General features: G+C 32.2%; 1 protein-coding gene across 9 annotated transcripts in view; it reads left to right on the top strand.

Moving 5' to 3' along the window:
• Nucleotides 1-23,865, top strand: part of LRCH3 (leucine rich repeats and calponin homology domain containing 3) — a 109,819-nt gene that overhangs the window by 40,955 nt on the left and 44,999 nt on the right. For all 9 annotated transcript variants that reach the window (XM_032480962.1, XM_032480945.1, XM_032480953.1 and 6 more), the window contains exons 2-7: nt 3,609-3,753; nt 5,255-5,381; nt 8,030-8,135; nt 12,141-12,277; nt 14,178-14,287; nt 22,764-22,857. In XM_032480962.1, coding sequence (XP_032336853.1) covers nt 3,609-3,753; nt 5,255-5,381; nt 8,030-8,135; nt 12,141-12,277; nt 14,178-14,287; nt 22,764-22,857 — 719 coding nt within the window. The remainder of the gene's footprint in view (nt 1-3,608; nt 3,754-5,254; nt 5,382-8,029; nt 8,136-12,140; nt 12,278-14,177; nt 14,288-22,763; nt 22,858-23,865) is intronic.

Below are 23,865 nucleotides of genomic sequence, written 5' to 3'. Positions count from 1 at the left end.
CTATCTCATGTCATACTAGAAAATAAATTCTGAGGAGGTTAAATGTGATGGTTAGACTATAAAACTTTTAGAAGAGAGTATCTTTATGACCTTGGAGTAGGGAAGGATTTCTTTTAAAACTGTAAAAACCATTAACCATAAAGAAAAGTATTAATAAAATTTTTTGCTCTATTAAAATTAAAGACTTTCTTCAGAAGACACCACAAAGACTCTGAAACTTCAAATTACAGAATTGGAGAAGGTACTTGTAACATAGCTGACAACGTTCTCATATTCAGAATTTGTAAGGACCTCCAACAAACCAAAAGACTTGAGTAGGTACTACACAGAAAAGGAAATCTAGATGGCCAATAAACATATGAAAAGCTATTGTACCTCATTAATAATCAGGGAAATTAAAATTAAAATCCCAATGAAATGCCACTATAAAAAATCTTTAAAACATAATAGACATATTAAAACATCTCAGCAACAAGTATTAGCAAGGATATGAGGCCACAAAAACTCCTTGTACATTGCTGGTGGATATGTAAATTGGTACCATCTTTTTGGGAAACAGTTTAGCATTCTCTCTTGAAGTTGAAGATGCATATATCTTATTACACAGCATTTTCACTCCTAGATCAGTGCACAGTCAAAATGTTCATCAGAAGTAGAATAAGTGAATAAATTATAGCACGTTAATATAGTAGAATACTGTGAAGGCATATGAAGAATAGTATGAAAGAACTATTGCAGTATGCAGCTACATGAATGAAACTCGAATGTTGAATGAAGTTCACAAAAGAATACACACCTAAAGCATGCATCTACTTTTAGAAAGTTCAGAGGAATGGTAGGCAAAATTATGGCCGCCTAAAGATGTCTACATCCTAATCCCTATAATCTATGAATATGTTAGACCTACATGGCAAACGGGAGTTCAGGTTGCTAATCAGCTGACCTTCAAATAGGGAGATGGGGGAGATGGTAAAAGTCACTTGACCCTTAAAAGTGGAAGAAGGAGGCAAAAGAGGGAGAACCACAGAGATGGCAGCATCAGAAAGACTCCATCTGATATTGATGACTTGATGGTAGAGGAATGGGGCTATGAGCCAAGGAATGTGGACAGTTTTGTAGAAGCTGGGAAAGAGGAGGAAACAGATTCTCCCCTAGAAGCTCCAGAAAGAATGAAGCTCTGACAACACATCTTGCTTTTAGCCCAGTGAGACCCATTTCTGACTTCTGACCTTTCCAGAACTGTAAAATAATAAAAAATTGTTGTTTTAAGCCACTGGGTTTGTGGTAATTTGTTACAGCAGCAATAGGAAACTAGTACAGGAGGCAAAACAGATTTTATAGAGGGTTAGAACTATAAAACTATAGAAGACATGATTAACACTAAAATCAGTATATTGGTTCCTCTTTTGGGGAGGGAAGGGGTTATGATTAGGAAGAGCTACCTTGGGGCTTCTAGGAGACTTGGCAGTACTTTATTTCTTTGAATACATATGTTTAATGCAGTCTTCTGCATCTATGAAGTTAAGATGCATTGTTTTATACTCAAAAAAGGAGTTTTTAAAATAAAACATCCATACTTTTTTAACTGAAGATTTTTTTTTCAGATTTTTTCCCTCTTTTATGACATTTCTTTGGCTGTAAAATTATTTCTTCGAGGGAATATGGCAAAAAATACCCTTTATAAACTAGTAATAAACTAGTTGCTCTGTTTTCCATAATATAGAGCTGTGACACAACTGATTAATTCAGTCTCTTTCATGAATTTATAGCATGTAAAAGTTACTCAGTTAACAGAAGGAAGAAACTACTTGTCTTGCCAAATTGGAATCAAAATATAATTTAAATGGAAGAACTTATAAGAACCTTTATTCAGAAACTCTGATTTCAAAAGCAGACAGATGTTTTAAATTAGCTAATTATTTGAAAATTAAGGATTACTTATTTATTGAGATGTATCTAAGCTTAGTGTATATTTTGCTGTCTTTTTTTCCCCCTCGTCAGTATGGGGACAAAAAAAAGACGAGTTATCTTTTTCATTTTCTGGATTTAAAGTAACTTAGCTTTATAATACAGATATTAGGCAAACTGACTTTAAACAGTCCATGCTTAAATTTAATTTGTTTGTTAATTGCCTGAAGTTGTCATTTGTGGGGATAAATGTATATAAACAGCAGTTTATAATTTAAGTTAATCCCTTTTATTTCTTCAAACTATGGATAAAATAGAGGAGAATTTCTCGGGTTTGAAGAAAGATTGAAAGAATCCACTGAGTTCCAGACCAGAGTGTTAATTTAAGGGTGGAAGAGACAAAAAGAACAAGCTGCTTACAAAGGAAAAATAATCATATATGTGCTGGACTGTTCAGTGTGACACTGTAAACTAAAAAGTAGTAAAGTAACATCTACAGATGACTAAGAAAAAAACTGCCTATACCTAGCCAAAATATCATTCACTTGTGTAAAAGCAACATACTTGAGATATGTAGGAATTCACATACTCCATCTAGGGAAAGTTCTCAGAAAGGATTCTCATGAAATAACAGAAATTTTAAGGGGCAGAAGAAGAGAGAAAACAATGGTGAGTAAATGAATCTGATAGTGTATTTAATTAAATGTAAATGGATACTGATAGAGTGACTGTATTTCAGCATATTCTTTTGTTTTCTGCATTTCCTGAAAGTTTGCAGGTAATCAAAAGCTTGATTAAATTCAGGTTCTGTCCCTTTGGCAAGACTATAAATGATGTCCTGTTATTCTAGTAGGGAGGCATATACTTTCTGATTGTCTTTTTGTAAAAATAATAGGCATTAATACTAAATTCTAGACCCATTAATTCATTGAGGGTTGCAAAATGGTGATATTCTATCATTATTTTTCATTTATAGCTAGAGCACTTACTTAGCAATGCTTCCTTTCATCTGTTTGGCTACTCATGGATAGAGTTCATATAAAGAAGGCAAGGTAGATGTTAGATTTATTTCCCCTTTATCAGTTTATAATGAATTGATTCTCTGTCGTCTTTTGGAGGGGGTCATTATAAACTCATCTAACTGAGTAATATGTGATAGATTTCAACCCTTTGCAATTATTATCTTTATTGAAGGTCAGATTGTCTCATCTTTAGCCAGTGGGAGCAAAGATGGTTCCTGAGTCCCTTTGACATGTCCCTGATACTTTTTAACTGGTAAAGAAAGGGAGAGTATTTTTTGTTTTGTTTTGCTTCACTTTTCTGAAAACCTTAGAATGTTGTCTGTGCTTTTGGGAAGGTGGATTTTAGGGGTCCATTTGTTTTCTAGACTGTTTGGTACTTAGCATGATCTGTGATATAATTTGTAGGCAGATATGCCTTAGAATTTGTGTTACTTGCAAAGAATAATGATTTCATTTTTAGTATATGTGGAGACTGGAAAGGAACCAACATTTCCCAGCAACAAGTGTAGAAGCATATGTTAAAATGGTTTATTCAGTCAGTTAATATTTGATTAACTCTGGACCAATCTCCAGAATAGGAACTCAGAAATTCAATTATGGAACCTGCTTTTTCATTTAACATTTCAGTAAACTAAGTTCTAGGAACTGATTTTAGACTTAATTAATTTTTTCTTTCAGATCTATCACGAAATCGCCTCTCAGAAATTCCCATAGAAGCATGTCACTTCGTGTCTCTTGAGAATCTCAATTTATACCAGAATTGTATTCGGTATATACCAGAGGCAATTCTAAACCTGCAAGCTCTAACATTCTTAAATATTAGGTAAGGATGTTGTTTCTTTCTCTTTTTTTAATTTTTAATTTTTAAGAATTTTTTAGTTTTGTGTGCTATTTTCAATTTCCCTCTTCCTTTTCACTAAGATTTACATTATCTGTTTATATCAGCAGTTATCTCTATATGTTCTTAGGCTAAATTAGCAGTATTTTATATATCATTCTAAATTCTCACTTTGTTTTTGTCTTTGCAATAATTAAATTCTAAGAGCCATTAGCTTAACAGGCTTGTAGCAGTCTTGTAGCTGTGGTTCTCCGATTACATTTTCAAATAAGCTTCATCAAATGAGAATAGTAGATCTGAAATTCCTTTGTTTCGTTTTGTGATTTTGTGTACTATGTTCTGAATGTATAAATGCATTTATAACTCATCTACTCCATTTTTTCACATCTTACAAGAATTCTTTTGTTATTTTATTTCATTATAAAAGTTATAAATATTGATTAGAGAAAATAAACAAATGTAGAAAAGTAAAGGAAATTCATTAAAATGTTGTGTCTGAAGTTGTATAGTTGTATAGATGAACTTTACCTTTTTTTCCAGGCAGTTAGTCAAATTTTTAAATGTTTTCCCCTTGTCATGAAATAGCCTTTGGAAATATTTTCATATGTAATTATTTTAATGTACAGATTGTATATTTCTAAAATTCATTTTCCCTCTCGAATATTTAGTTATTATTTCAGCTTTTTCTCATGATAAAAGTAGTTCTAGTAAGAGTTTTGTGTGCAAATGTCTAGGAGTAGAATTATTATTAGATGAAATTTTTTTAAGGCTCATGATCTATCTTAGTAAAATCATCAAAAGATCTTGAAAATGGAAGCAATTGGTCCTAAGGATTAAGGGATTAAATCTGCATAAGTAAAATTTTAACTTATTCTTATCCTAATGAGAGCTCTGTTTTTTACTTTTAGTTCTGATTTGTATATTTTTATTGTATATAATAAAAGATTCATTACCTATACTTCATATGATATATTTGAAATCACAACCTGTCATTTTTTTCCATAGAACTATATTGGGGTCATTTATTTACATTTGGCTAAAATACTGCAATGATGAAGGAAGTAGATTGCATTTTATGTTTATAATTCTTTGGAATGAAGAGGAGAGAGGAGAGGATGTTCGTTATCTACCCTATCTTAAAATAATTTTTTCCTATATAAATGTAATTTTAATAAAATAACAGTATGTTGTGTTTATATGACACTTCATTATTTACAAAGAAGTTTTATGGTGTAAGAGCCCTATGAGTCCTGTAATTTACAGATGAGGAATCTGTGTGAGATGCAACTAAGTTAAATGCTGCCCCTAAAACCACAAAGCTGACAAGTGAGGAAATGAAGGCTAGAATGCATATCTAATATTCTGTTTGTTCCTTGCAAGACTTAACATTTGTTATTTTTACTGAGTACAGAATGAGAAGATGGCAATTTTTTTTCCTTGAATGGTGAGCTCTGACTATTCTCTTTCTCTGCTTACCCATTCGTAGTCGGAACCAACTGTCAACATTGCCAATACACTTGTGTAATTTACCATTGAAAGTCTTAATAGCTAGTAATAACAAATTGGTCTCACTTCCAGAAGAAATTGGACATCTCAGACATTTAACAGAACTTGTAAGTTAATATTTCTTTTTTTATTGTCCCATACATGTATATATTTCCGCATACTCTTATGTGGTAAGGACCTGTTATTAGGGTGTGTTTTGAGTTATTTTCAGGTATTGATGATGAAGTTTTACTGACTGATCAGCATTCAAGTGCTTCAACACAGAATTAAGAAAGAGTTCTTACAGGCTCTTTCTTAATTCCAATAGGCTCACATGGAATGGGAAAAGGTCCTTAGAATTAGGTTCTAACCAATATTAATTGATTTCTATGTTATTAAACTTTTGAGACATAAGTTAATAATGCGTTTGAATTTTTCAAATTAAATATTGTTAATAGCATTAATATTCTGATTTTTGGCTAGTCCGTATAGGGAGTGGACAGTACAAAGGTCAGATTTATTCTTTTTTTGCCTTACATGCTATATTTAGAAAATATTTCCCACTCTAAAGTAAGCTATTCTTAACTGCTTTATATTTCTAAAAAGCTTAACCTTCATCTCCACTTCTTGTTACCCTTACATGCTTAAGTTCTGGGCATAGGAATAAAACTTTTTTTATTAAATCACCACATTAACATTATTAATTGGGTACTATAATCATCATCATATTACAGCTAAGGGAATAGCATTCAGAAAGGTTGAGTAATTTGCCCAAGGTTCCATAACCAAAGTAGAATTTGAAACCAGTCTACTTTAACTCCAAAGCCCATGTTTCATATTTCTGAAATGGTCAAATATAATTATGTCGATTGAGATTTGGGAGTGCAGTTCTTTGTAGGTTTATTAACAAAGATAGATATCATAAACAAAAAATAAATACAGTTGGCTCTCTGTATCATAGATTCCGTGTCTGGAACTGGAACTGGAACCAACTGTGAATCAAAAATATTTTTTAAAAAATTCCAGAAATTTCCAAAGAGCAAAATTTGAATTTGCTCTGCATGGCAACAATTTACATAGTGTTTACATCGTGTTAGGTATTTTAAGTCATCTAGAGGTGACTTAAAGCATACAGGAAGATGTGTACAGGTTATATGCAAATACCACAGCATTTTATGTGAGACTTGAACATCCCTGGATTTTGGTGTTCTTGGAGTCCTGGTACCAACAATCCCTTGCAGATACTGAGAGATGACTGGCTGTACGCATATAGTCTAATTGGACCACTTGTTAGCTCACTTTTTTTTTTTCAGATGAATTATGAATATAAAAGGTCATCTATAAGAATTCACAAATATATTAAATATTGAGTCTAGATACTAGACCACTGTTTAAACTTTCTGTTTCTACTTACTGAATCCTAAATACTGAAAAGAGATATGTTTCACAAGATGTGTTTCACAGAAGATGAGTTTAGTTTTCTACAAAAGAGGTGAACTGACATCTCTGATCATACAAACAGTATGTGGCAGAGTAAAAATTAATAATCCTGATGCTTCTGATTCCCACTTGACGGTCTTATCCAGCTTCCTTATTGCTTTTTTCCCTTTTTTTTTTTTTTTTTTCAGTGAAAGTGAACTGCTGTCTTTCAACATAACACATTTCCTCAGGGAAATATTATAGATTGCTATTCCCTTCTGGCTCAGGCTTAATTTTCCTATCCTTTCAACTTCTTTTAGAATCTTTTTAACTTTGATACCTAGAGCACTGGACTAAGAAGTCTAGCTTCTGATTCTACTTCAGTCATTAGTGGGTAGGAAAGGTAAACATAGTTGTTTTTTTTTCCTAAGAATATTTTGGGAAAATTTAAAAATAATATCTGAAGCTTATTGAAGTTTTTGGTAAGTGGTCTTTTCCAGTAGTAAGTCTCAATATTTTCTTTTTATTCATATATTAGAGGAATTTTAAGTGTTACTGTGGCATCTTAGAGATTTTATTAACGTGGGCTGCTCCCTTTTGCTATGCATGGGTTTATAAATTCTTCTGGCTTGTCTCAGAATTACGGAATTCTGAATTTACCAATCTTGGAACCTATAGTCAGTCTCTTTTTAGAACCAGTGGAATAAAGCTATTTATCAAGATTCCAGAAGGCCAGCCTAATATATGTATTGGAATTAGGTTGAGCTGATGCTAATAAAGCAGTATCTATTTTTTCTATAGCCTTTGAGTTATGTGTACTTTATTTTTTTTCCTCACATTCAGTTTGATAAAGAATGATTTGAGTCATCTTCAATGCATTTTTATTTTATATTCTTGAACAGCTGAACTGATATTCTGAAAATAGAATTTTCTTTCAAATAATTTTATTGTAATTTTTATCATTGTTTTGGTTTTTTTCTTCTAGTTTCTTTAAAACAATATGAAATAAAAATATTCTAAATCTGTTTTTATTACTTTTTTTACCTTTTCACCAACATGTTCATTTGATGTGATGTTCTAGACCTCCTACTCAAATCTTAAGTCATTTAATTTCAGTTCTGCTCTCAAAATTAATATAGATCTATATAAAATGTATAAAGTTGATCAAAAGCCTGTATGTTTTGAAAATTAAATGCTAGTACAAACTATGAGATTATTCTTGGACACAGAATCATAATACTTTTTTACAGCTAGGAAGGACCATAGGTATCTTGTCCAGCCTCATTTCACAGATAGTTTGAAGTAGTCAAGTGTGTAATATTAGTACAGTTCTTTACTTTGTATCTTTTTGATATAGGATGTGAGCTGCAATGAAATTCAAACAATACCTTCCCAAATTGGTAATTTGGAGGCCTTGAGAGACCTCAATGTAAGAAGAAATCACTTAGTACGTTTGCCTGAAGGTAAGAAACTGTGAAATACTTGTTTTATTATTATTTGCCTTTTTGTATTAAAGATCTCTCAGACTGATGAGCATAAGACAAAATGTATGAAAGTTACAGCCAGTGTTTGAGATGTAATGGCTTATTATTATGTTTTCCATTGTGGATTTTAAAAACTAGACTCTATAGTGAGAAACTCTAGTAACTATTGAACAGTGATTGTGTTTTTAGTTCTTGTTAACTGATGTAATCGATAATTCAGGGTAGGGTCACTGGAAGTTTCAGTAGACATAACTATTTGGGAGAAATACAGCATGTTTTTGATAAGGGGTTAGTTTTGTATGATGAAAACATTCCTGCAGTTAGCACTGATTGACTTAAAAGTGGACTTGATTTGAACTTAATAACTATCCTTCATTGGAAATATTCAGATAGAGGCTATTTAACTGTGTAGAGGTGAAATGTAAAGTGAATTATGAATGGAGTGAGAGACTGTACTGGGAGACTGGTTATCTTAAGCTGACTATAAGCTCTGGAATATGTATTTGAATGATAAACATGATTCATAAGTATAATTTATCAATCTTTCGGAAATACAAATTCATGAAAGGAAAACCTATAAAAGGAAATGAGAATGATGAAAATCATTATTTTATTAGATTATGTATTTCTATAACTTTTAAATGTAAAATTTCATAGCTAACTGAGAGCAGTGAATCACCCAGCCACAATAGTCATCAGTTCATGGAAACCCTTGTTTCATCTATACTCCCATTCACTTTCTCTTACTCTGTCCTCTAGATTAACAGTTTCCAGAAATTCATCTGTAAACATTTCAGAGTGTCTGTCTCAAAGATAAGGAATCTTGAAAAGATGTTTTCATGACAATAATTATCTAGGTTCTTCTATAAACATGACTTCTAGTGTATAATAAATGTTGAATTAACTAATGATGCTTTTGCTTCACTGTAAAATCCAAATGTTTACACCAGTTTGATATGGTGTAGTATTTAGTCCTAACATAATTAGTGTATGTAGCTTTGACATTTTTTGATCGCAAGTAGGCATCTGAAAGAGTGACTCTTCCAGTCCACTTTTATGTACTTACTCCACCCATACTACCCCAAATCCTGCATATCTTTCCTCTTACTAGGCTTGTCCAGTAACCTTTTTACCTTTTATCCTAAGAGCCTTCCTTATTTACTCCTGGTTCTGCCTTCTGCCATCTCAGGAAAGGGAATGAGGCCATCAGCAGAACTGACCAAAGTCACGACATAGGACCTTATAACTCAAAAATCTCTTATCAGGATTGCCCGTCTACTCAGGACCTACCTACTGTGGTTGATCTTTAAAGGTTTACTAATGTAATATTACTGACTTAATACAAAATTAATTAATGAAAATACTGGGGTTTTGCTGAAAAGGAAAATCTAGGGTTTCAGATGATGATTGCAGTCTAATAGTTTTATCATCTAATTTATTTCTATATCTTACTTAGAATGCATATTACCAAGAAAATTGTCACACAGATAGTTTCAAGTGTTTTTTTTCTTGACTTATCTTGTAATCTCAGCATATTCAGTTAAATTGAGATGGCAGGAAAGCTTTATCCAACAGCTACACAAATTAGTATGAAAGTTCATGTTAATTAGTGGTCTCTAATATATTACAGTTTGGTAGATAAATATATGATGTCTTTTGTTGTGTTGCCATTTTGATTTTAAATTTTAATTTTTCTGAAATACATTATTCAAAAAGTCAAATAATAATAAAAAGCTTAAAGTACATAATAGCATTCCCCTGCCTCAACCATTCCCCGTCCCCAGTTTCAGTGGCCAATAGCATATACCTTCAACTTCTTTGACTCTTTCCACTGGTATTTACAGACATATTTCTAAATGATGTATTGGATTTATCAACTGTTCATCTTGTTTTTGTTGTTGTTTTTCTAGAGTTAATAATTCCTCCCTTTTTAAAAAATTTACTTGGTTTTTGTACCAGTGGCTACTTCCTCCCTCTTTTCCCAGCAGCCTTATTAGTCAAACCAGATTATTTTTTATCATTTTTTTACCCCTGAATAGCTCCCTCATTGAGTCTTTTTTCCTTCTCTTCCAGTCTGGACTGGTTGTTCTCTGTTATTGCAGCCTAGCCTGCTTTCTTCTGTGCTAAATACTCTTATTCCTGGATTTCATGTCTTCTTCTTTCTTACTTTTTAAAAAACTTTCAGTTATTGAGGTATAACTGACAAATAATTCTTCTTTCTTACTTTACTTCCTTGTTTTGCTGGAGGGCATTTTCTATGGTTTCCTAAGAACATGTTATAGGAAAACATTTCCTGAGACTTCACTTAAAAAGAAGTATCTCTGTTCTGTGCTTACCCTTGATTAATAATTTGGTTATAGATTCTAGGTTGAAAATGATTTTTTCTCTTAGGATTTTCAAGTGTTTTTTCACTTTTAGCTCTTCATTTTAAAAATTAATGGTTGAAAATTTGATGCCATTCCTAATTCTAGTCCACTGTTTGTGACCAATTTTTTTTCTCTCTGGAAGATTTTAAGATCCTTCCTTTTTTTTTACCACTCTGCAGTTTATGATGATGTGCCATAATATTAGTTGTTTTTGTTTTTTCAAACATCTTTTTAGAGGGGAGGAGGTAATTAGGTTTATTTACTTATTTATGTTTTTTGATGGAGGTACTGGGGATTGAACCCAGAACCTTGTGCTTGCTAAGCATGCGCTCTACCACTTGAACTATACCCTCCCCTCCTGAGTTGTTTTAATTCAATATGCTATATACTTGATGGGTTTATTTCTAAACCAGAGAATCACATCTTTCATTCTGCAAAATTGTCTTATATCTCATTTTGATAATTTCCTGTGTTCTTATTTCTGTTTTCTCTTTATAATTTTTATAAATTGGTTATTGAACCTCTTTAATTGACCCTATGGTTTTCTTACTTGTTTATTGTTCATTTCTTTGTCATTTTGTTTTACCGGGTGGTAAACAGTTCCAACTGTTTATATTCTAACCATTCTTCTGAATTTTTAATTTCCACCATCATATTTTTCATGTATAAGAACCTTTGTTTTTCTCTGATTTAAAAAAAAAATTCCTTCCTTGTTTCAGTAATTTAGAATCTTATCTCTCTGAAATTAGAGACAACAATTCTAGTTTTTCAGAGTTTCCCTGTGTATTGCCTGTGTTTTGAGTTCTTTTTTTGATTGGTTTGTGGGTTTTGATTTCTGTTTTACATGTTGGAGGCTTTTCTAAATGCCCATGGGTTGTATACTGTCTGTATAGAGCTGATTAGATGTTCTAAGAATACTGGGGAGGAATTGTATAATGGTAATTAAACAGCAAGCTAGGTATTTTATTAGGGGAAACTCCATATCAGTATCTAAAGGCCTTCTATATGGGGCTGTGTAGTTTCTCCAAAGAAAGGTGTTTTCTTTCTTCTACATTGCTGTACATATGCCTAACTACGGCCATTTTAGAATTGGGAGTAGGGTAAGGCTGGGTAGGAAGTGCTAAGATCTTGCCATTGTGCATAGACTTTCACTTAAAGCCTCCTCTTTCAGTAATCCTGTCTTTCCATTGTGCCTGGTCCCTGAATTCAGAGCCTTTCAATTCAATTTCACTAGAGGATAACTTGTTGACTCCTGTGGTGACCAGAGATGGATAACGTCCTAGCTGCATGAGTTGGGATTGGAGACCTGGGCATCTAACTTGTCCTTTATATAGATTATCATCTAATCTTCTTGTTATTCCCACCTTTCTGTGGTATCAGGCCTAGTTTCTGAGACCTTCTATTCTATAAGGGGTCAGGTAATGTGCTTCTTAATAGTATTCCTGTCTGTAAGCACCTAGGTTTCATTTTACGCCACTTTGCTGTATCAGTTCATCACTAAGAAAGAATGGAAGTAAATACTTATGTTAAATCCATTGTATTTAGCTAGAAGCTCCTGTGAAAATTGTCTAGTTTTGAAATGTCATTAATTGTTCATTTCCATCTCATTGCCCTGCAGAGCTAGCAGAGTTGCCTTTGATACGGTTAGACTTTTCCTGCAATAAAATTACAACAATTCCTGTTTGTTACCGGAATCTCAGGCACCTACAGATGATCATCCTAGATAATAATCCACTACAGTCTCCTCCTGCACAGGTAAACCATAGTTTATTTGAATATGTTACGCACTTTTTCAACAAAGGATGAAGTTTAAAACTTAAGTTATATGCATTTATCTTTTTATTAGAAATTAAGTTCTTTTAAAATAAATTCATGTAAATTGGTGCAGCCATTATGGAAAACAGTATGGAGATTTATTAGAAAACTAAGAATAGACTTACCATATGATCCAGCAATCCCACTTCTGGGCATATATCCAGAGGGAACTCTAATTCGAAAAGATACATGCACCCCAGGGTTCATAGCAGCAATGTTTTCAATAGCCAAGACATGGAAACAACCTAAATGTCCATCAACAGATGACTGGGTAAAGAAGTTGTGCTATATTTATACAATAGAATACTACTCAACCGTAAAGAATAATAAAATAATGCCATTTGCTGCAACATGGATGGACCTGGAGATTGTCATTGTAAGTGAAGAAAGCCAGAAAGAGAAAGAAAAATACCATATGATATCACTTATATGTGAAATCTAAAAAAAAGACACAAATGAACTTATTTACAAAACAGAAACAGATTCACTGACAAAGAAAACAAACTTAATGGGTACCAGAGTGGAAAGGGAGTGTGAAGGGATAAATTGGGAGTTCGAGATTGGCAGATGCTAACTACTATAAATAAAATAGATAAACAAGTTTATACTGTATAGCACAGGGAAATATATTCAATATCTTGTAGAGACCTATAATGAAAAAGAGTATGAAAAGGAATACATGTATGTACATGTACACCAGAAATTGACACAACATTGTAAACTGACTAACTTCATAAAAAAAAAAGAAATTGGCAAATAGTGAAAAAAAAAATAAATGAAATCAATAAATTCATACCCAAATGTATTCTTTGGAAGCCTTGAATAAATTGGATGGAAGATAGGTAATGTTTTCAACAGTGTTTTTCCTTTTACTAAGTTGACTTTTTAAAAATTTGAATTATTCTTCCTTAAATTTTTTTTCTAATAAAATTTGAGTTATTTCTTTCTACTAAACTTTAAACGTAGACAATGTAAATGCTAAAGACAAATAAAAATACTCAACTTCCAGACTAAAGATATCTGTGCATTTCTTGACCATTGTTTTTTACCTTCCTATTTTCTAAAATCTTAAGTTCCTCATTTAGTCAGTTTTGTCCTTTGTTTGTCAGTGACTAAAATGAAACTATTTAATAATAAAGTTATTATGAGTTACCTTAACATGTAGATTCTAGACATTTTCAATCTAAAAAGTTTTTACTGGCCCATATTTTTCACTGGCTTTTCTTACTCTGCAATCGATTGATGGTCTTGTGTAAGTGTCTTTATGGCAACTGTAAAACTTTGAGTAAACTTCATAATTATAGAAAGGTCTCATAATCCTAAAGAATTTATGTATTGACTTGTGGGACAGAAGTCAGTAGGTAGCAACAGAAGTATATATAACTTTAATACTTAATCATTTCCTGCTTTTCTCTCTTACAGGAAGTAGAATTGAAAACATAATTGTGCATTATTGTTGGATTCCTAAAAACAAAAGTTGCCAATACAATCCATGGGGAGCAATGCTTTAAATCCCTGACTATGCCTAACTAATTAGTATAAGTTTACTTGGTATTCTAAGTGTTTGTAATCATAAATTATTTGTTTTATATGTTACTGAAACTTAATAGTGACTAGAAAACACAAACCTATATTTATATCACTTAAGCACCTAAAATAACAAATGATATAATTTGTTATAATGGGTAGATTTTTAGTATTACTGTATATACTTGATAGAAATGCCTTCTGTTTCCAATAAACATTAAGTAAAAAGCTGACTGTGATTAAAAGGGAAGGGTGACACATATATTTCTGATGAGTAAATAATTTGGTTATATTTATGTGTTACTTTATTTAGATATGTATAAAAGGCAAAATCCACATATTTAAATACCTGAACATCCAGGCTTGTAAGATTGCTCCAGATCTGCCAGATTATGATAGGAGACCCATAGGATTTGGCTCCTGGTGAGTATGTTATATTCTTTTATCTGTCATATTCTATTTTATGGAGAATCAGATAAACTGGACCTTTAAATCTGCCTGTTTGACTGAGGGGAAATAGCTTATTAACATGATTTTTCTCAGAATGCTTATATTAAGTAAAAAGTTAATTACATAGACATGACAAAGTATAGTTCTAAGTTAGAGTTTCTCCACCTCAGCACTTTTGATATTTTGAGCCAGATAATTATTTGTGGTGAGGAGCTGTCTTGTACATTGGAAGGTGTTTAACAGCATCCCTGGCTTCTGTAGCACCCTGCCAAAGTGACAAGCCAAAGTGTTTCCATTCATTGTCAGATATCCTCCAGGGGGTCCACAGTTGAAAACTACTGGTCTAAGTGACTTGAATACTAACCTTGGCTCTGCTGTGTAACTTAAGACAAGTCACACACACTTTTTGGCCTTCATTTTTCCAGAGGGATTAAAGAGGTTGGATTTGATGACCATTAATGTCACTTCAGGATCTTTTAGTTTGTGAATCTTTCAACTGCATAGCACCCTTACTTTTATGTAGTCATTTTCTTGGCATTCCCAACCATTGGAACAATCTTAAGTATCAGGAATTAAATTCAAAAGGCCTTCAAACAAGAAAATAGATGTCTCAGTGAAGGTGCAGTAATACTCAAAGACTTTACTCAAAAAAGAACCCTTCAGGCCTTCTCTTAGAACCTGTCACATTTTATGTAAAAGCACAGTTTTAATCCTCTCAGTGTCTTAGTCTAAAACAGGTTAACAAATTTCTGTTTCCATAGAGTGTGTAAAAGCAGAAGTTAAAATTACAAAAATAATTTGAAGGAAAAAATAAAATTATAAAAACCAGATGCATATTAAAAATTCAGATTAGTAGTAAACTGAGGGAGGAAGATTCCTTGTGAAAGAGGCATAAAGGGGTTTTAAAGGTATTCATAATGTCTTATGTCTTAAAAGCTGTCAGTTATAGATATTCTTTTATATCTACATGGTATATTTCATAATTTTAATAAGATATTTAAAAACAATGAAGCTCTAAAAACAGCAGTTTGCCACCACTAGGCATATATGCAAAGAACTCTTCATGTATTGGTAATATTTTAAGTTATTACTAAATTTTAGCAGAGTACAGTAATTGGTACTCATTAAGAAAATATCAATATTTACAAAACAGACATAGAAAACAAACTTATGATTAACAAACTGTTTCATGGGAGTGAGGGAGGGATAAATTAGGAGTTTGGGTTTAGCAGATACAAACTACTACATATAAAATAGATAAACAACAAGGTCCTACTACACAGGGAACTATATTCAATATCCTGTAATAAACCATAATGGAAAAGAATATGAAAAAGAATGTATATGTGTATATATATATAAACTGAATCACTTTGCTGTACACCAGAATCTAACAACATTGTAAATCAACTATACTTCAAAAAATTTTTTTTAATATTTTTTATTGAGTTATAGTCATTTTACAATGTTGTGTCAAATTCCAGTGTAGAGCACAATTTTTCAGTTATACATAAACATACATATATTCATTGTCACATTTTTTTTTCACTGTGAGCTACCACAAGATCTTGTATATATTTCCATGTGCTATACAGTATAATCTTGTTTATCTATTCTGTATATGCCTGTCAGTATCTACAAATTTTGAACTCCCAGTCTGTCCCTTCCCACCCACTCCTAAAAATTTTTTTAAAGAAAAAAAAAAAAGCTAAGATATATTAAGTTATATCACTTCCTAAAGGGAAATATGCATTATACTTTAAATTTTTTTTATCAGAAATTATTAAAATTAAATACTTCAGTGTTTATGGTATAAAGCAGTAATCTCAAGCTATCTGAAAATTTCACTAATAAATGATTTCTCAGGTAAAATAAATATTACTCCACATGGGTTTGATTTTTGTCCTTTGCCACAGACCATGCCTTTTGTCTTTACCACTATAGCCCTAGCCCAGCATAGTCACTGAAGGATGTTTAAGATACCAGCTCTAATCTGGTTGTTTAAGCATGTAATAATACAGGTTTTAGTGTATTTATACAAATACACAAGGAGAAATTAACCAAAATCATACACACACATGAAAGATTCTTACCAGGAACGTACTCAGTCCTAACACTTTTGGCTCTGAGAAGACTAAAAGCACATGTGTGAAATTAATGAGGATGTAAAAGGTTTTTGCAGATGGTAGGGATTAGGTCTTACATACTGAGTGAGAGATCTAGGACTCTCTTAGAGGAAACTCAGACCAATTAATACCAAGAATTTTTTATTTTCTCTTTTTTTCTGATTTTGCTTTATTTTATCTTTGTACACTTTTTAAAGGTTACTTTCCATTTACAGTTATTACAAAACATTGGCTATATTCCCTGTGTTGTACAAAACATTTTTGAGCCTATCTTGCACCCAATAATTTGTACCCCCAACTCCCCCATCCCTGTATTGCCTCTCCCCCTATTATCTCCTTTTTTTCATTTCTTTTTCCTTTTCCCTAGTTCATTGCTTATAAGATGGAACTCATTTCTTATTATGGAAGAAAGTTTTGTTTTTCCTATTTAAACTTTTCATTAAAAGTGTTCTACTCCTATTGTCTTAAAAAAGTTGTACAACAAATAAAAGTAGCTTTTATTTTATATATACACTAAATTATTTTCTCCCTTGGAGTTAGTAATCCTTGCAAGGGAAGAGTTTTTACCGCTACTGAAATATCAGAGTAGGAACATTAAACTGCTACTGCTGCCTTTGAGGTTTGTGTGTAAAATGACAAATCATAATTACTGGTATGTGTATGTGAGGGTAAGCTTCCCCTAAGGAGGAAGCTTCATAACCTGTATGAATAATGAGCTTTGGTTGAGGGCTGCAGTGCTAATTGCAGAACCTACTTCTCTCTGTGGCTCTGTCCTGAGTTTTGAGGACTGATTAGTCTTGGCCTAATTTTTTTTTTAATAGCAATCTTCATTATTTTACTTAAAAAACGTTTATCAAAAAACCTGGGAAGAAACTTGTGTGTGTGTTTGCTAAGAGATACAAGAAGGCTTGAATCAATGAAGAAACCTTTCCTAAATAGGAAATCTAAATAGCATAAACATGTCATGTCTTTCCAAAGGAATTAGTAATTACGGATCTAATGTATTCCAGTCCCTATAATAGTCCTTAATTATGCTCACTAGATTAATTCTCTATATTTTCAATTTTTTCCAGAGTTGTATTACTTTATTTGTAATTGTTTCAGAATGTCCTAGAAAAATATATACATATTTACATATGTATATATTACAGAAGTATTTCCTTCAACTCCTCATGCACCAACAAATCATACTTTCATGTCTTTCTCTCTGAAGTAGATTAGTAAAATTGCATTGTAGTTAGCAGTACGTTTATTCAAAATTTAGTCATGGGGTCAGAAGGCCTTGATTCTAGTTCTGGATTCCTGTACTATTAAGCAGTTCACTTAACCACTCTGAATCTCGGTTTCTTCAAAATGGTCTTTACCCTGTTTATACTCTCTGAGGATCAAATGACCTATGTCTGAAAGTTCTTTGCTGACCATAAAACCCTATGTGAATATTAGGCATTATAGTTACTAGCTTTCTACTGTGATCTAGAGCCAGTTTAGTCTTAAGAGTCCTGTCTTGCTAAAGAGAATTTTTATTAATTCTGTAGCTCTTCAGATATTCAGTACAAATTAGATGCTGTGGAACTTTCAGTTTTTAGATGTATCTTTCCAACTACTTTTGTGTAAGATAAAAACAACACACAATCTTTCTTAAATCATTTTATAAAGGTCACAAATATTTTTACTCATTTCCAGACATAAATATTTTCAACTCCTTTAGTAAATTGCATTGTTGTGATAACTATTTCATTTTATACATCGGCACATGTTTTTAATAGTGATCTAAAGTGACCTATGCTTGTTTACTGCAATGATTTTAAGCAGCTTTATTTTACAGACTAAATATATTTATTTATGATGATGTGGCAGTGAACCAAAACTAAGAAAGACTAAGCCACTGGTAAGAAAAGCCCTGCCTCTGTAACCCTACTAATGGAAATAATTCTCTACAACAAGCCTGAGCTTGTAAAAGCCATGGCCATCTTTTATTCATATTTATATTCTTAGCACTTAGAATGCTGCCTGGCATTCAGTAAATGTTTGGTGAACTAAACAAATGAAGCAGATTTAGTGACTTGTCACAACAGAAAATGCTCTTTCTTAAGGGTGCATTCTCATAGGATGATAACTAACTTTTTATTTAATACTTTGTGCCAGGCTTTGTGCAAGTCTTTGGCTTATGTTTTCTCAAGTAATGTTTATAGCAACTCTATGAAGTAGGTATTAATCTTTTTTTTTAACTCATGAGAAAACAGAAGTTGAGAGTGGGGAAGCAAGTTAATTAGTCACATAGCTAATAAATGATGATGCCAAGTCATCAGTCCAGATCTGTAAAACTGTTTCTTAAAAAGCCGTATTTTAAGCTCATCACTGCGGTATACTGATTTACAGTTTATCTTCCTGCCACAGAGAATTCACCTAGACATTTGAATCCATGTTATGCTAGGTAGTTTATTAAAGAGACTGGACTTTCTGATAGGACATACTGGAACCTGGCTGGCATTACTCTGCCTGGCTTCCCAAAGCCCGTAATTATAATAGGGTGAACATCTGTCCTGGTTTGCCTGTGACTCGGGTTTTCTGGGACACAGGACTGTAGTACTGAAACCAGGAAAATCTTGAACAAACCTGGAGAGTTGGTAAACCTATGTCTTACTTTAATCTTACCAGTTTAATCTCTGAGCTGGAGCAAATATGTGGAGAAGCTAAAGGTCATTGAATAAAGAAGATAATATAATAGCTTGATGCAAAGATTCTTTTAATTCTCTGTATGTTGCCAACTTTAAAACTCTCACAGTAAAATTAGGCTTATCTTGATTGGTCACTTCATAGAAAATACATTGTATGAAACAGTATCCTCTAGAGATCTGAAATCTTTACTTGAAAACTTATATAATATTAAAAAGTATTGTTCAGTAAATCCTGAAATACACGTGTTTCTTCTAGCAACTGCAGAAAAATATGATTTAGATATAGATTTCATTAGAAAGCTTTTAAAATTACGCCCCTTGACCTGACTTTACTGTGATAAAACACTACAGTATCTGTCCTTAAGACTCTAAAACAAGTGTAAAAGCAGACATGTCATGTAGGCAATACACATAAATCATTTTACTTAAATGCTAACAACTGGGAGATCTAAATGAAGGGCAAATGGATATTCATTGTATTACTCTCCCAACTGTTGTGTAGGTATGAATTTTTTTAAGATAAATAGTTGGGGGGAAATTAACTACTTTTAGAGAAGTAATTTAAGGATTATATGAAGATACTTATCTTGCTAAATGACCTTTGTGGTAGCAGGTAGAACAATGAGATAGATAGCCAGAAGTTACATATGTTTTTGGATCTTTATAATCAGAGCATATTTAACACATTGTACAAATATGTCTGTATATTACTACATACAAAGATAGATCTTTATCAGTAAAATAAATGACAAGTTTTAAGAATTGTCTTACATTCACAAGGTTTTTGTTTGTTTTTGTTTGTTTTTAGTTAACATAAAGCTTTCACTTTATATGAAAGATATATGAGTAAGAATGGTTAACCTCATTTTATAAAAGTTGTGAATTATTTGAGGTAATAGTGGGTAAGTAGTAAAGCTGGTACCTTATCTGTGAAGTTCAAATGTGTTGCTCTTTCCCTGTACCTTAAGTTCTGATTCATTTTGACAGCATGATGATAACTTTTTTAAAGTTATGTATGCAAACTATCTAAGAATACATTGAATACAAAATTCAATACCAGAAGAACACTACACATTTTTAATTTGTACCATTGAAAGTTGTTTTTCAGCCTAAGCAGGCAGGCTTATTAAATAAAATTCTAATAGACCAATTTTTAAACATAGGCTTTATCATGTTTCAGATTTCTAATTAAGCTAACTTTTAAAAGCATGTTAAAGAACAAGCAAAAACTAAAGCTGTAAAGTTTTTAGAAGAAAATAGAGAATAATGTCTTTGTGACTTGGCATAGGCAAGGATTTCTGAGACCACAGAAAGCAATAACCATTTAAAAAAGAAATGATAAAAATAAATTTAATCAAATTTAAAACATCTAGTCATGAAACTATTAAGAAAATGAATAGGCAAACCACAGATTGGGAGAAAATATTTGCAAAACATACGTATGACAAAAGACTTGTATCTGGACTATCTAAAGAGTACCTACAACTTAATGTTGAAAAGACAAAACGCAATTGAAAATGGACTAAAAACTTGAAAGGACTTTGCAAAGAAAGATATGTAAATGACCAGTAAGCACACAAAAAAGTGTTCAACATCATAAATCATCATGGAAATGCAGGTTAAGTCACAATGAGGTATCACTGATAACACCAAATGTTAGTGAGGATGTGGAGCAACAAGTGCTCTTACATTGCTTAGGTAACATGAGACATAAAAACTAAAAATGGAACATCCACTTTGGAAAAATGATTTGGCAGATTTAATAGCTTTATTGAGATATAATTTACAAGTAATAAAATTTACCCATTTTAAGTGTGCAGTTCAGTGAGTTTTGGTAAATAGATACAGTCACAAAAATGCCTGCCTCTGCCCCAGGCAACTGCTGATCTGCTTTCTGTCAGTATTGTTTTGCCTTTTCTATAATTTCATGTAAATGAAATCATACATTATGTGATATTTTGTCTCTGACTTCTTTTACTTAGCAAAATATTTTTAAGATTATTGATGTTGCATTTTAAAATGGGCAAAAGATTTGAACCAGCATTTCACAAAAGAACATAAATGAATGGCCAATAAGCACATGAAAAGATGTTAAATATCACTAGTCATCAGAAAAATACAAATTAAAACCACAATGACATACCACTTTACACCCATCAGAATAATACAGTGTTGGCAGCTGGAGCTCCACCACTACTTTTCTGGTGGGAATACAAAACGATACAGCTACTTTTGAAAACAGACTGGCAGTTGTTTCTTTTTTAAGTCAAACCTACATTTACCATGTAATTCTTCCACCCTACTCCAAGGTATTAAAAACATCAAGAATTTCACTGACATGATGCTGAGTGGGAAAAAAGTATGTATTATTCCGTTTTTATGTGTTCTAGAATAAGCAAAATTAATTGTATTACTTTTCTACTGTTGCCGTGACAAATTACCACAAACTTAGAGGCTTAAACAATACAAATTTATTATTTTATGCTTCTCTAGGTCAGAAGTCTAAATCTTGATCTTATTGAGCTAAAATTAAGATGCTGGCAGAGATGCATTCTTTTTTATAGGTTCTGAGTACAATGTATTTCCTTGCCTTTTTAAATTCTAGAGGCTGTCTGCATTACTTGGTTCTTGGTCTGCTTCCTCCATCTTCAAATCAACATTGCATCACACTGACCTCCTCTTCTGTCCCCCTCTTCCACTTTTAAGAACCCTTGTGTGTGTGTGTGTGTGTGTGTGTGTGTGTGTGTGTGTTATATGGTTTGTATTTTTTTAAACTTTTTTTAATTGAGTTATAGTCAGTTTACAATGTTTTGTCAACTTCCAGTGTAGAGCACAATTTTTCAGTTATACATGAACATACATGTATTCATTATAGATAAACAAGATTATACTGTATAGCACAGGGAAATATATATAAGAACCCTTGTGATTACACTGAGCTCATTCAGATAATTCAAGATAATCTCCCTATTTTAAGGTCCTCTGATTAGTAACCTTACTTCTGTCTGCAACCTTAATTCCCATTTGCAGTGTAAAGTAACATATTTACAACTTCCAGGGATTAGATCTTGGACATCTTTGAGAACCACTATTCTGCCTTCTAAACTAATTTCAGATGAAAAAAATTAAAATGGTGGTTGCCTCTGAGGAACACATAGTCGCAGGGTGAAGAGACTTGACTGAGAAGGAATGTGTGGGGATTTTCTGGCAAAGTATAAATGTCCTATATCATGATAGAGGTGTGTGTTACAAAGATATATTCGTTTGTCAAAATTACAACTGAGGTGTGTGTATTTCAAAGTATGTAAATTTTACCTTAAGAAAGAATACTATTAAAAATAAAAACAATTGAGGGGGGTATGGGGAATGGCTGGAGGAGTGGATGAAATAAGAATGGTAGAATGTTGGTATTTTTGAAGCTTGGTTAATGAGTACATGGGAGTTCATTATACTATTCTATCTACTTTGTTTGAATTTGAAATTTTTCATATTAAAAAGTTAAAAGAATACTTACTTCATTCTAAATAGTTAAGAACCTAAATGCCATGAAAATGTTTATTAGTAAAATTGCATCTGATTTTTTTAATTTTTATTTTTATTTATTTTATTTAGTTCACATTAACAACTAAAGTTTCTTTTTTGCAGCCACGAAGAACTGTACTCAGGTCGCCCCTATGGAGCCCTTGATTCAGGTTTCAATAGTGTGGACAGTGGTGATAAGAGATGGTCAGGGAATGAAGTAAGTGGTTCTTCTATTCTGCATGTTATAACTTCTGATTAGGAGAAAATGATGAAAATGGAAAATGTCTTAACTGAATTCAATTTCTCATTATGTAAAATATAGAAAAGCCAAGGGAAGTTTAAAAAATCCCACATGGTCCTACCATACAAAGATAGTATTATGTTTCTTTACCATCTTTGTACCATGTATGTTTTACATGTTTGTTACCTCATTGTCTCATATAAATAATTTTGTATACTGGGAAGTCCAGTGGGAACTGAACCAATTAATGAAGCCTGAAATTTGAGAAGAGGGACTGAAAGGTGAGAAAATAGAACTACGGGCTGATGGGTAATGAGATGGGAACCTTAGTGAAGAATCCACATGCTCAAGATAAATAACTTTCTCAGCTAATTATATCATTTTCTCTTTTGTTTAATTTTTTAGTATTATGTTTTCTCTTTTAAAATGATTGAGGTATAGTATTTTAGCTATAAATTGGGTTAAATGATGAAGGTTTTATTAGTAAGACTGCTAACTTACCACTTATAACATTGTTTTATTGCAGTCCAAAGAAAATTAATTTTAGACTGCAGCCCATTTATATTTGGAATTGCTTGTGTATTAATGTGTGGATGGGTATGAACATGACTGTAGCTATATCAAATCAGATACATATACGTCGATACATTAAATTCATTTAAGTATGTATAGAGAGAGAGAGTCATATATACCCTTCTATTTCTTTTTGTTGTTGTTGAAGTACAGTTAGTTACAATGTGTCAATTTCTGGTGTACAGCACAATGTCCTGGTCATGCACATACATACATATATTCGTTTTCATATTCTTTTTTGTTAAAGGTTACTATGAGATATTGAACATAGTTCTCAGTGCTACATAGAAGAAACTCTTTTTAAATCAATTTTTATATATAGTGGCTAACATTTGTAAATCTCAAACTCCCAAATTTATCCCTTCCCCCCTCTTTCTGCTGTATTTCTTCTTTTTTTTAGTTATAGTAAAA

The sequence above is a fragment of the Camelus ferus genome, chromosome 1 (genome assembly GCF_009834535.1).
Source record: "Camelus ferus isolate YT-003-E chromosome 1, BCGSAC_Cfer_1.0, whole genome shotgun sequence".
NCBI lineage: Eukaryota > Metazoa > Chordata > Mammalia > Artiodactyla > Camelidae > Camelus > Camelus ferus.
The sequence above is the reverse complement of the archived record's forward strand: the minus strand, read 5'-3'. Positions and strand labels throughout refer to the sequence as shown.